Below are 14,476 nucleotides of genomic sequence, written 5' to 3'. Positions count from 1 at the left end.
CCTGAATGACTCTGCCGGAGCACAGCTGTGAATGTAACCTCAACGCGGTGCACAGGGGGACAGGTGTGCAGCGGAAACAAGGTAAAAAAAAAAAAATAAAAAATACTGTGAACGCAGCCTTCGATGTTTTAAAGCTGCGTTTTTGGACTGGCTGAAAATTGAAATGTGAAAACCAATTGTACATTTGAGCAAATTTCTTTTATTGTTTGTTTCAATGCTTGCAAAAACCATAAAATGAATGTGAAAATAAAAGTTGAATTTACAACACAGAAATGCCACTGGCTTTGGTTTCTCCACACTTACGCTGCCTGAAACATTATGTTTTATTATTTTTTTTTCTCAACCTTTTTTTGTACTGAATTTTAAAAAAAAGAGAAGAAGAACACCATTATAGAGGCTCTGCCCCTGTTTGACTACACAGACTGTATACAGTAACAACATAGTGAACCTGCATGAAATATGCACATAGAAATATCATAACACTTAAGTGACAGCAGATACGGGAGTGGGAGGCAGAGAGATATGTGGCTAGTTTCATTGTTTTTTTAAAAAAAAAGAAAATCAAAACAGCTATTTATTTTAAATAAACAATTGTGCTTCTTCCACACCAGCATGATCAATTTGTCCTCGTTTATCTGATGCTGAGCTGTCACTGACATGTTGTATATGAACGTGGAACCCTGTTCTGGAGAGTGGAACACGAGGAGTCGCAGGACGACACAGAACCAAATTAAGTTTGCAAATGATCGGGGGAAAATTATTCACAATGCACTCGCAAAATGACACCACATAAATAGAATTGAGCATGAAGACGCTATCGATTGTGTTCGGGCTCCAGCACAGACTGAGATTTTCAAAAGGAGTGGGATAATGTCAAAACATGTTTTATGAAATTAACGCTGTTAAATTAGATAATCAGGCTTGAGAATGAAAGATCTGATGCACGAGAATGCATCCTGAGGGTCAGCCTATATTTCCTCATCAGTGTGACAATCATGTACATCATTTGTCAGCATTTATTTCTGTGTCATCCCCAGTTCCAGTCTCATGACATTTTCCACTATCAGGTTTGTCTTTCAGCATTCAGGCCTGTCTTTGCTCCGCCACACAAACCCTGGCAATGCTTTCCAGCTGGTTTTTAAGGTTAGACTAAATACAACCCCTGAACAGCACTGTTCAGGGCTCAAATGAAACAAACCAGACAACATGTGCAACTGCACATAGAAACTCCACTAAGAAACCAACAGAAAATCATTAGTATATATATTTATATATTAGAAAGCTATACACAAGCATGTTAATTTCACAGATTTTTTTTTTTAAAGATTCTTAATATTACCATTATTATATATAATTAGAAATACACGTTTAAAAACAAACCTCTACAAAGATAAAACAGTTCAGCAAAGCATTGGATCTCAGTCTGTTTTTCATGGCTTAGGGCTTCGGCGCCCTGACATTTCCCCCTCTGGGTGAACTATCCATCTCTTATTAGCAAAGCTATCAAAAAACACATTCTGGCTTATAGAAACTACAAAAAGCCACAAAAATGCTTTGCATTGTATTCCTTTCATATGAAAATATAAGCAAGTGTATCGTACAATTGTTTTTTCTTTTTCCTTTTTTTTTTTTGTTTATCAACACTGAATATTAATACTAGATCCAGAGTTTGTCTTGATTACACTAACGCAGCTCTTAGATCAGAGGGTGGTCCTCGCTCGGCTCCGTTCTTTAAGGGGAGCGCTCGAATCATCAAAAGGTTCCACGCGTCTAGCATTGGGTCTGCCCGTTTACCTGTACAATCCTTCAAATGTTGCATAATAGCTTTTTCATTTAGTGAGTAAATAAATCTTGTAATGTCTGGCAACTTTTGACCCCTGTCCGCTCCTCCCCCCCTCCCTCCCCCCCGTTCCTCTATTTACATAAATACGTTGAACCTGCAACATGACATCATCTAATGTTAACACACATTTTTGCAAGGGAGAACTGCAGAGAAGGTACATAGCAATGAAAACTGACACTGTACACATGTATTGTCTGTCCAACTCAAGTGCTAAGGTGTTTTTTTTTCCCACTGGACACACTCACTCTCATGTTCATGTAAATTTTTTTTTTTTTGTATTTCTTTTTTTTTTTTTGTTGTTGTTGTCTCTAGTCACTGATATATCGCTGAGGCAAAGTGTAAGTACGTTTTATGAAACAGAGTACCTGACTATTTTTTTTTGTTTATTTGTTGATATGCATATATGTACACATACACACACGTGTAAAGATATATGCATACGTGATTCTTTTTTATCCACACACGATACAATTTATGCATAGTTCCCCAACAAAAAAATACCCCCTGATCCCGTCCCAAACCAACACCCCGCCCTCCCAAACCCCCATCACAACACCCCACTGGTTTATATAATGTCAATATGTATAGCACACGCACACTCAGCAAAAAAAAAAAAAAAAAAGAAAGAAAATAAAAAAAAAAAGGAAAAAGAAATTACAAACATATTTTGTGAAAAGGGATGTCCCTTTTCTTTCCTTCAGCGTTAAAGAGGATAAAGGAGTAGAGGCCATGGGGCTGGGCGGTGAGTGACTCGTGATATCGAGTGAGAGGAGGCGGAGGAGGGAGTTTGACTTTTGGGGGGGGCATCGTAACGCTGCATTGTCGGGCGGTGGAGGGGTTGGTGCCGGCGCTCAGGGCAACTCGGGGCACTGCCGGGGAGAGGACAGAGCTATCATGTCGCCCATCCTTCTGACAGACGCACCCGTTTGATGGAGGGGCTCTCGCGCTCGTCCAGGGCGGGCCGGGCCAGTCCCAGAGGTGAGTGGAACTCGTTCCTGTGCTCGTCGCGGTCGCTGCCCTCGTGGGAGCTGCTACAACTGCTCAGGCTATCGACGGGGGAGCGTCCCGAGTCCTGGCGAGACGAGTGGTTCTGGGGAGTGGGTACCCCGCCACCGTAGCCCCCCGGTGTGCTGCTGGTGCGATCTCTAGGAGGAGAAACAGGTTCGGACTTGATGTGCAGGCTTTGAGCAGAGGGCAGGGAGAGATTTGAACCCTGACATAAGTGAGAGCTAGAGCAATTTCTGTAGGAGGGAAAGGAAACGAAAGGGGTTACAGAGTTACAGAGCAGGAATCAAAGTGATTTTTTTAAAGTCAGTGTGGCACACAAACATGCATGGAAGCACAGACACACGCACGCACACTCTACTATATTTAAACGGGGGGCGGGGGGGGCTGGACCTTGCAAACGAAGGTTGAAAACCGTGAATCTCTGGTGATGTTTTCCGTTTCACGTCATGCATCCACACAACACCTCAAATTAAGTTTCAGTGCGCTCACCCTAGCTGGCCGAGAGCTGAATGCTGCATGTTCTGAAGGTGTTGCTGTTGCCACCCGCTCATTGAGCCGAGGTGAAGGGAGCTGCCGCTGTTGAAGCCAGACAGGGAGGACAGGTCTGCGCTATTCAGGGAATACTCTGTAGACAAACACAAAGAAGCAGAAGGAGATGTAGACTAAAGGTTGTTCCGAGAAGCTCAAAGTTGCAGAGAGCATGCAGCTCTGATAGATGCTGCTGAGGTGTGACATGAATGAGTTCTGTGTCAGCAGCGCCCTCTGGTGTTCGATTATCGTATTACAGTGAAATTTGAAAAAAAAACAAAAAACATATGTATCTGAAATAGCTTTTTTTTTTTTTTTTTTTTTTTACTGATGCACAACATCTGAACCACAACTTGATCAGTTGGCATTTCTGGCCATATGGTGATTTGAATACATTCATTTTATTACATTATTAACACACACGCTAATCACAGTCTATGAGGATGTGTTAATGGACACACTATAATTTATATAGGTTGTAAATGAGGGCTGAGAATCAGAGGGATGTGAGTGAAAATTTATCATTTTTTCCAGGAGAGCCTGAAGAGAAAATGACTCTGCTTGGACATCAATATATCATTACACTGAAAAGGTCATAAACATGTGGATGAAAACATACTAGCTCCAATATTTTGACATTAATTTAAAAAAAAAAAAAAAAAAAAAAAAAAGTTTTAATTTATATGCATGAGTGCACTCGCATCCTTTGGCCCCAAACAGTTCAGACTTTTGGTTTTTGAAGAACAAGCCTGGATTGGTCTGGAATTCAAGAAAACGCCAACCAGGGGCCTTTATATGTATAAGTTACTTATTTTCAACCCAAGATGTCACTTAAGCCTCTCTGGTTCTGACCCGTTATGTATGTGACATGTATGCGATACATACCGGTACCATAAGAAGTCGAGATGGCAGATGGGTAGCCGCCCATGCCTTGTCCTGGTAGAGTGGGAGTTGCTACTGATACCACTGGGGTGGCCAATGACTGAGCAGACTGCGAGTTGTTTATTCTCTGGTTCTGTGGCAGAGAAAGGGAAGACACGGAGAGCAAAAAAGAGAGATGGGAGAGGCTTGAGAACATGCAATCAACTTCCAGACAAAACAAACAAGAAAAAACTGCAATAAACCGAGAAAGTTCTTTTTTTATTTTCTTTCATTTCTTTTTCTTCCTCTCAACAGATGCTGAGAGAATGAATGTGATGCCAACTTCTGGAGAAATTAATCAGTTGACATGCGGCACGGCTGAACCCTGCCAACCCGATCATTTACCACCCTTTCCGAGGGCCCACTGTCGCTATAGAAACACCACCGGTCTCCACAGCAACGCAGGGTAACGACGGCAAGGGAGAGGCACTTTACTGTAGTGGAGGGGAGGATTTGGCAGAAAAGGATGGAGGTTTGATGAAAAAATCAAACTGTACTCTTCAGTCGTCCTTCATTTCTACATTCTGAGCAATGAGAGCTGTGAGCTGAACGTGTGCAGCGTAAGACTGCACGCAGGCGAAAAGATAAAAGGTGGAAATGGAGGAGTGGATACGTGAGGATAGGAAGAAAAAAAAAAAAACAGACCGGGCTGCTTTTACCCTGACACACCACTGGATGGCACTATGTGCCCTCACAAAATGCCATGTGAGGTGACATTGAAGCCGTCAGCAGAGTCAGCAACAATAAAGGTGAAAGTTTCTCTGGAGTCTGGACCACTTTTCTCAAAAAAAAAAAAAAAAAAATGCTGTATCTGGCTGTAATAATCTCAGCGGAGATGGCACAAATTTAATGCAAAACATGAGGTTTCCTGAGGAGAAGACTCCGGTGACTGAGTTCTCTCAGTTCTACGAAGCACATTATGCTCTCGCGAACTATCAAACTACAAACTACCACAAATTCTAAAGGTTGCTGTTTGGATTTCTACGTTTGCGTGGCAGTCTGACTTACCAAAAGCAGATCGACATCCTCGGACTGTCAGCGTTGGAAGGGGAGGGTGATAAAGTCAAATTAGTGAGAATATAAAAGTGGTGGCTAAGTGTGGATCTAGGGACGGAGCCAACGGAAACAGAACTAATGTGAGAAGGGGATGCTGAGAACTATTCTCACTATTCTAACTAAATGAGGAAGACAGTGGAGTGAAATATCTGGGCCTGTAAGCGCCGACTTGCGCACACAGACACAGCAGAGGAAATATATCTGACAGTATATCAGACCTGGGCCCAAAGTAAATTTCAAAATGTTGGTTTAGAGAGCTGCCAAGGCATATGAGAGGGAAAAAAAAAAACAAAAAAATGTCATCCTCCTAAAGTCTTATCACAAACATAACCTCATCAACCCAAGTCTGATATGAGGAGATGAAAGCCGCGGAGAAGACATGAAAGGAAATAAACAATAGCGAACAAACCCCCCATAGATAGGGAGATATACAGTAGGGAATGGGGGGAGTTGGGGGAGAGGCGGGATGGTGACACGAAACAAGGGATGGAGAGATTACTCACGATGGAGGGCATGTTGTTCTTGGCACCAGGGGGGATGAGCACGCGTAGGTCAGGTTTGCGGTTGTTCATGCCCAAGTTCATGGGCGGGGGAGACTTAGCCTGCATGTTCTTGTTCATGCCACCTGGAGAGACCAGCAGACCGGGCGAGTTGCGGTGGTTCCCATATCCATTTCCTGGGTGGGCACAGAAAGAGGCAGAGAAACATTGAACACATGCAGAGCTACTCTTTGGATCAAAACCAAACACGCAGCCACATGTTGTAATTTGGAGTCCTGTTGTCCACGACTGTGTAACCAAATGAAGACCCGCAGGAACACATTTCCAGCTGCTCCTTATCAGTGTTTTCCGTCTCATCTCCACTTCCTCTGTCAGACATTCTATTAGCTCACCGGTCTGACTGACGGAGCGTGCAGTCAAACAGAAGTCCCGTTTTTGCATCCATCATCACAACTGTTTGGTAAGTCATACAGTGAGGGCGCCCACTTGAGAGGACCTCGCCCTCCACCCCTGTCACCGTCAGTTAAGGCTACATGTGCCCTGCAACAGCCAGCGAATCGTGTAAAAACATCTAATTACAAGACACGAGACCACAGAGGGATGGGGCCCGTCATTTGACCATCAGAGTTAAACACATGTGCGGTTCCTCCAGACAAAGACCCTGCCTTGGGGTTGTCACCAGAGCACTCCCCTACGCACGGAGGGGCCAAGTGCAGCACCCATTTCCTCCTCAGAAACCTTTGGGGCGAAGTCCCAGCAACATCATTAAAAGAAAAAAAAAACTGAGAGTGGAGCATTCTTGCAAGCAACATAGTCTTTGTTTCTAACCCAATCCCGCAGGCTGTTTTTCCCCTTACTTCTCCTTCCTTCTTCCAAGGGGTAGAACACAGGGCACTGTGTGGACGTTCCCACTTGAAAGACGGGCAGGAATTATACGTTAGACATAAATGAATTTCCTAATCATATACTCCGGGGGAAAATGAGTCGCAGATGTCTTCCTGGGCAATTTCCCTCGCTGATCTTTGTTTAATTTGAGAGCGAGGTTTTTGTTGTTTGGAAATGAAAAGTCTCAAAAGCTCAATTTGAACAATCTGAAGAGTAAACGACCGCTAGCGGTGAGAGAAAATGAGGCCGTCTGACAGAAAACGAGAAAAACAGTGTGTGTGACTGCTAGTGTGTGTGCGCGCGCGTGTGTGTGTCTGTTTGTGCCTCTGCTGGCATGTCTGATGTGTGAGCGTGCATAAGTTGATGTTAACAACATCAACTTTGTGTGTCATTGTATGTTTTGCTGTGTACAGTTTTGCATTTACATGATTCTGTATAAGCACCATTTTGCTGTCGGTGAACATAAGCACAGCGTGACTTGAGACTCTAGGAGACGCGCTGTATGACTGCCGATGCACGAGCCATGCATATGGATGCACGTGTGTGTTTTGAATTGGACCCTCTTAGTTCCAGTGTCAATCTCACATTAGCGAAGAGGCAGCTGCCTCTTCAGTTTTCCCGCTCTCTCATTCTCATGGCTGGCCCTTTGTGAGATTGAGTGGGTGCATGTGGAGTTAGATGAATGAGACCTCACAGACACATAAAACACACACACACACACACACACACACACACACACACACACACACATGCACACCACCACACATACATACACTTTGCTAAATAACCCAGCAGGAAGTACATCAGTGTTTCTGTACAGATGAATAAAAAAAAAAAGCGAGATTGAGCTATAGAGGGACATTAATACACACTTTGGTCAAGATGACACGGACTTCATCTCGGTGACAGTTAATCAGACATCTGTGTTGCCACCCTGTGGAGATGGCCACGGTTCAGTCAATTATCTGCTAGATGACTATGATCATGAGTGGCACAGGCCAGTCCTTAAGCACTTCAAAAGTAAAATCATTAGCTAATTAAGCTAATGAAGGAAGAACTCGGACTCAATTCTTCCTGTTCTGTGGCTCGATCACGGTTGCATTCAGACACACTGACTCGGCCGCGATATCAGCCGAAGTCCTGACATCCACAGCTCACTTCCCACCGTCCTGCCCTAATGCAGCTTTGCACAGTCGAGCTGCGGCGCGGGCTACCGTCGACCGTTTAGAGGAAGTACCAAAATGGAACGCGGGCCAGCCAGGAGTGTGTTGTGCTGCGGTATAAAGTGCACACACGGAGAACAACATCTGATCTGAGATTCAGATAAACAGCTCTTTGCTATTTCTGACGCGTGTGGGGACACCTGAGGTCAAAACGAAGGAAGGAACGCAGTCCGTCTCTGTAGGTGCCATGGTTACAAGTTAGCGCACTTCGAGATGCATGTTTGACAAGGCCCCTCTCGGGAGTGATCATTTTCTCTCTCTCTATCTGTCTCTCTCTCTCACACACACACACACGCACACACACAAAGGAGAGGTGTGGTTAAACTCATGTACATTTTACTGTTACTGAACAAATTTCTGATGTCCTGTTGTGGTCTAACAGGCGCGCTCCATTCTATTCCCCATACACACACACTCTTCCGTTGCGGTTTGGCAAAATGTGCATTCACCCCTGAATTCTCCAACTGAACTAAGGTGTCACACTCGCACTTACAACTTGTACAGTTGGTGTGAGGTGCTGCCAAGATTGAGACACACTTTGATCCATTGAACCTGGCTCGCTGTCTCTGCCTCTATAACTGTGCGGTTTTATACAAATTCAATCTTAAACATGTACCTTGTATCCGACTCATTTAAGGGACTAATTGGTGTGTGGTCAAGATGAGGGGTGACAGAGGTTTCTCGTTAATTCCTTGCAGCGCTTTGGCGAGCAGAGTGCTGATCGGAGCGCAGGTGACAGCTACATAATTGTACAAATGGAGGTGGGAGGTTTGTTCATTTCTGGGACCTCGGTCCGCGGCTTCCTTCTTTTAGCTCCCTTTCACTCACATTCGGTCTCTTTCCTCACCTCTCCCAGCCACCGAAAGAGTTGACAGATTGAACACATACTGTAAAATTGAGCGAACATACCCGCGCTTGCATACACACTTCGCACAATATTTCCACGGTGCAAGACATGATGACTCAGCCTTTCAGTAACATGGCCTATTTTGCACCGGACTAGAATTACCTGGGGAGCTCCAGCGGTGTAGACGTTCACTTTTGCACCTAACAAAAAGTCTGTATTTCAATTACTCAATCACAAAGATTGTCTCTAGACACAATTGAAACAGAGTGCATCTTCATGCAAATGCTACACTGCGAAGGGACTCTCAAGTTCATCTGTTCCTCCCGGGAAGTCGACTAGGCGACATGTTCGAAGTTCAAGCACTGTAAGTCATGAAAACACTGTTGCTAGGCAACTAACAACAAAAATCACCTTGTTCCCTTTTAAAAAGTGTGAATGTTTTCATTATTGCGACTTCCTAATTATCATTGGTATCCAAAAGAATGAACTCTTGCAGGTTATGACGTTTTGAGATCTTCGTTTGGTGACATACCGTAGGTGATCAGTGGAAGTGAGGCTCTAACTTCACAGTTGAGGAGATGTGAGACTGTTACGGGATTAAGAGACAAACTTCTAGAAACCATCCAAACTACAGCAGGATCACAGGTAATGTTGGGCCCATGTGAACTGGGCTTTCAAAGCTGTCATTTTCTCTCTTTGGAGACGGTGGAAACACGACATCTGAGGCACAAAGGAGGTGTTTATGTGCATGTCTGAACCACACACACATCCACACACAAGGCCCCTCCTACGTCACTCAGGCCAAGCCACTTAAGACACTCACCCATGGGCCAGACAGCTACTTGGACAATCGGCTTATCAAAACTCACGGTGAGCGGAGGAGGAACATTAAAAATGTCTTTGTGGTGCCACAGTGGCTGGGCCACCTCACACTGAGTCACTTAGAGGAACATCATTAAAATGGCTGACCAAGTTCACAGAACACTTCCATCTGTGTTCCCCCGCTATTTCTACTTTGCACACATGCTTCCACCATCAGTGGATATTCATCATTGGGGTTTCCCCCCCACACGCTCTTTCTCTCTCCCCCTAGATGAGATTTAAGAGAGCTTTGAATGGAATCTTTTTGCTCCCGCATGACTCTCTCCACGTCGTGTTTTTCGCTGCTGCTGAGCGACACACAGCTCTCACAGAGCGCCACTGTTCCTTCAGCACTCTGACACAAAGGCTACATTTGAAGCATGCTCTGCAGCACGCCGTCGACGGAACACACGCCACAACAAACGGTCCTGTTGTGTGCGTGATGAGTGACCAGACAGAGGAACCAGGCATTGACCCCTTGTGATGGAACCCTAGGGGCCAGACAAGACTGCCCAGCTGTGCCCCACTGACCCCCCCCCCCCCCCCCCACTCTCCATTTTTACACTCCGCACTGTATGTCGAGGCTGTAAAATTTAACCCTTTAAAAGGGAGCCTCTTTTCAATAAACTAGGCCTGATGTGTCCTCGGGGACAAACCCACTGACCCACAGAAGCTAACACATAAGATTCCTCACACATGTTCCCCAAACATGATTTGCTGCACTCTCCACGGGACCATTATGGCATGGTGAGCCACTCCAAACACTGAATTAATTTAATTGTAGACATATGATAGCAGTTACTGTGCAGCGAGTTGTGTGGCAAAGCAGGTCGCTCCAATCGGGAGCTACGGGTGTTGTCATTTCGAATTTGCATCCACATCCGTGAGGCGGGAGAAACAAAGACGCGGCTCATCACGCAGAGACGCGGACAAAATTCGGCTGCACATTCGAAACTCCTCTCCTCCGTCTGCCTGTCAGTCAATCCGCTGCTTCAGTGTGGAGTGCAATTTTATTTCTGTTTCCCCCCACTTGTTCTGCCGTTTTATTGCTGAATGCAGGCAGGATGTGTCACAGCCCCGGCACTGGGCAAACATTCCCAGATGAACTCCACGACCACTAACATCAACACATCATGGACAAAATCTCCACTCGGGTTTGGGTTACTATTAGTCATGCATTTTATGGCCCAGAGTGGGTGAGTGGGTGCCATGTGTGTGTGTGTGTGCCTGTGTGGGTGTGTGTGTGTGTGTGTGTGTGTTAGCAGACAACTGTGTGCGAGAAGAGGAGGCCATTCTTACCAGCACTGGTGCCTGCGCCAGTGGTGAGGTCAGCACCCATGAGGCCACCTGAAAGATGAAAGAGAGAAGAGAGCAAAAGAGAGAAAAACCATTAGAGGATAGACACCCACGTAACATCCACTGTGCCTCCTGTCTCTTACCTCGCTGGCCTTTGCAGAAGCTAAACTCAATTTAATCACAACCTGCCGTGTGTGTGTGTGTGTGTGTGTGTGAGCGTCAGTACATCATACGTGCGCCGGTACCAGAAGTAATACTACATCCCACTCAAACCTTAACACTCCGAGCAACGGAACGCTGCGAGTGGTTACATTAAGCCGCCGTCCAAGAAAAATGACACATTATTATTTTTAAGCCATGTGAGGTGGAGGAGTGGGAGGGTCCAGAACGTGTGCGGTTTGGTGTGGATGCTGCGAGCGCCAAAGCTCATATTTAGTTTGTGCTGGCGCTTCTCGCATCCAGTTGTAATGACAGGGTGAGGGTGTGGGCAGCAGGCCTTCAGACCAGAGGGGACAGAAAAAGGACTTTGGACAACAATAACAAACCAACAGGCCTGATTTGCTTATGTCACCGGCAACTCAATGCCTATACATAGGGCCAGACATCCCGTGTGTAGAACCTCACACTAAATCAACGAGACTGCGGTCTGGGAGTTAATACGATATTAAATCATCAGCTAACTTCGAACAAAAGCACTGAGCAGGCAATATGCGAAAATATACCGGAGGGGAGGGCGGCTTTGGATTCAGTCATTGCACTCAGGTGGAATATTGCGGCTAGCTGTCATAACATGTATCGTGCATGTGATATGTGCGCGTGGCAGACGGGCACACGCAAGCAGTTGAGAAGGTAGACAGATGGGCTAACAGCATGTGCATGAGAGCACATAAGCCCCTACCTGTATTACCTGCACTGGGGGGTCTGTGAGTAACTCCGGGAGACATGCTGTTTCTCTGTAGGCCATGGTGCGCCAGGGGCAACAGGTTGTGGTTGCCTAAGGAACCACCGGGATGGCTGTAGATGAGATTGTTCTGGTTGCTAACGGGAATGGACACGGGCATGTCGTAGTTTGATGGTGGCACGGCCTGCTGAGAGAGAGAGAGAGAGAGAGAGAGAGAGAGAGAGAGAGACATAGGCGCAAATCTGATTAGATACCAACAGTTGCTGTGAGGGGAGAAACTAATACGAGGCGTCTGGGTAAAAGGAACGGACTCAGGAAGGGAGAAGGAGACGTGACAATTCAGAGACACTCTAGGAACACAAAGGAATTCAAAATCAGTGCGGACTCCAGACAGAGTCAAACACGAAAGAAGAAGAAACACAGAGACAGCCAAGTTCAAAAGGACAAACGGACAACTAACAATAGAGAGCCGTGCATAGTTGAGCGGCACAGGGAACAACTGCTTCGAAACAAAGGCGGAAAAACACAAGACAGTATGGATGGTGAAAGAGAGCACGGCACAAAAAAGAATGGGTGAGCGGCTAAAAAAACTCCTCTCAGGGTTAATCAAATTGCCCCAAAGATGAAATACTGTCTGGCAAGACTTTCTCAATCCAACCTGATCCAGCACAGGTTACTCTGGAGGTTACTAGCATGTTCCTCTCAGTGACATGTCGCGCGTTTCTCATTGCGAAGGCAAAAGGTTGACTTGAGGAAATATTGCAATGCGGTCGCTGCACTTATATACCCTGAGACGCATTCCTGGTTTATTACATTGAGGAAATAAGATGGCTATGGTTTGCTGGGAATAAAGCCAATGGCATCCTACTGTTCTAAGAGAGCTAAAGATAATTCAGCCTGTCTACACCTCACCAAAAAAAAAAAAACAAAAAAAAACGGATGCAGTATTTCTTGAAAAAAGTAGCAGCAAGACTGGAGCAGTGGATTAGAAATAATTAATTTTTCCGTCACATGGAGCTAATGCAAAGTGTTTTAAAGTGGCAGACTCAGATCAGTCAGCAGTCTCATCAGGAACATGAGGAGAGGTAACCTGCCAGCCCCCGGGCGTCTAGTTTGTCATGTTTATTGTGTCACTTGGCAGAGGGGTTTAACCCTGGGAGTGCCCTGGAAGTGGTTGATCCTGCATGTTAGCTTTAGGAAGTAGCAAATAGGGCCCTAAATTACTGCCATGTGTCTCCGAGCCGTGGAGGGAGCGCATCAGGCGGATCATCAGCCTGGCTTACGTGGAAGTGGGACATGTGCCTCGGCACTACGTCGTCGTCTTCAATTTTCTCCCTCGTGCTAGTGTTCTTTTCGCAGGCCAAATATTATTTCAAAGTACAAAGACAATTACTTTAACCATATTTCATTGCGGGGCCTCTGCACATTTCCCTTTTACTGCAACTTAACTCAGGAGCGGACTCGCCAAAAGCTATGGTCGCTTTCTTTTACAACCAGAGAGGGGCTGTCTCTGGTTTTATTTTTTGAAGACTTTCAGTAATTTCTTCCATCTCAGATTCCTCGTTGGAGTTGTTATACCTCGTGACTTCTCTGTGCGGTGGGGTTGTGGGGGAGAGTGAGTGGGGTGGGGTGGGGTTGGGGGGGAGCTGTGTCTGTGTGCACTTCTGTGCACAGTGGCTGGGTGTGAGGGCCCCTGCCGACTGTAAGCTCTCCTTAAACCGGTGCCATCCTTCCTGTTTTCGCTCATCTTCCTCCTCCGCCTCTCCCCACAGTCCCCTCAACAGTCCCCTGCAATCCAGAGGCCCAGTGCTTGGCAGCCACCCTGACCACACACTGAACTGCCACTTGTTGTGTGCAGAGTACCGACCCCCCACCCCCACCCCTGCTGTTCCACCCCCCATCTCCACCCAGCTCCGATCCCAAACCCACTCCACCCCGCCACGCCACCCCAGCTCGCCAACCCCTGCCTTGCTTCTAACCACAGCTCCCCCCTGCTCCACGCGGCGCAGAGACTACTGTTCTTCTCTGAATGATCTACCATGGAATTATCTCTTCCTCTGTAAGACGAGAGCACTAACCATTCCAGCATGGTGCTTTCTGAATGAAGGGCAGGCTCGGTTTACATAGAGAGCAGCCTTTTATTTTTGCGGTTTCTGGCAGATGGTTGCAGATAAGATCTTCTGTAAAATTAACACAGTAAAATACGAAATCCACCACACGAGATTTCTCAACACATCTATGTCCAAGAGTTTTTTTTTTTTTTTTAAAGATGTTGATTTTGCCTTCAATTGTTGTGGTGGAACGGGAGATAATTGAGTTTTGTGATGTACGGAGATACGCGTAAGAGCGTTTGAATGTCTGCTGCTGTGTCGCTGCCACAGTGTCTGTCCTTGTTGCTGCGGGTGACTGAGCGCTGTGTTTTGGTGCAGGAAAAGGAAAAGCACATGCAGACCGCACCTCCCCTGAGAGCCAGGCAAGGCATTCTGGGTAACGGGTTCAAGGAGGGAACCCAGTGAGGTTAAAATTTGTCACGAGAGAAAGTCTGCAATTACTATAGCAAAGAGTTCTTTGCTGGTTACGGTTGCAGTTATGTCAAATTAGAGGACC

The 14,476-nt window shown here is 46.0% G+C and overlaps 1 protein-coding gene across 9 annotated transcripts in view; it reads right to left on the bottom strand.

The window, feature by feature from the left end:
• Window positions 1–2,215: 2,215 nt before the first annotated feature.
• mef2cb (myocyte enhancer factor 2cb) overlaps window positions 2,216–14,476 on the bottom strand; it is a 70,659-nt gene continuing 58,398 nt past the window's right edge. For 3 of the 9 annotated variants that reach the window (XM_037098103.1, XM_037098105.1, XM_037098102.1), the window contains 6 exons: window positions 11,867–12,056; window positions 10,972–11,019; window positions 5,860–6,032; window positions 4,265–4,394; window positions 3,341–3,476; window positions 2,216–3,084 (listed from right to left, as the gene is read on the bottom strand). In XM_037098103.1, coding sequence (XP_036953998.1) covers window positions 2,736–3,084; window positions 3,341–3,476; window positions 4,265–4,394; window positions 5,860–6,032; window positions 10,972–11,019; window positions 11,867–12,056 — 1,026 coding nt within the window. In that variant the 3' untranslated portion in view covers window positions 2,216–2,735. The remainder of the gene's footprint in view (window positions 3,085–3,340; window positions 3,477–4,264; window positions 4,395–5,859; window positions 6,033–10,971; window positions 11,020–11,866; window positions 12,057–14,476) is intronic. The other 6 variants (XM_037098111.1, XM_037098107.1, XM_037098104.1 and 3 more) reach the window with 3 other exon arrangements.

The sequence above is a fragment of the Acanthopagrus latus genome, chromosome 5, assembly GCF_904848185.1.
Source record: "Acanthopagrus latus isolate v.2019 chromosome 5, fAcaLat1.1, whole genome shotgun sequence".
Taxonomy (NCBI): domain Eukaryota; kingdom Metazoa; phylum Chordata; class Actinopteri; order Spariformes; family Sparidae; genus Acanthopagrus; species Acanthopagrus latus.
The sequence above is the reverse complement of the archived record's forward strand: the minus strand, read 5'-3'. Positions and strand labels throughout refer to the sequence as shown.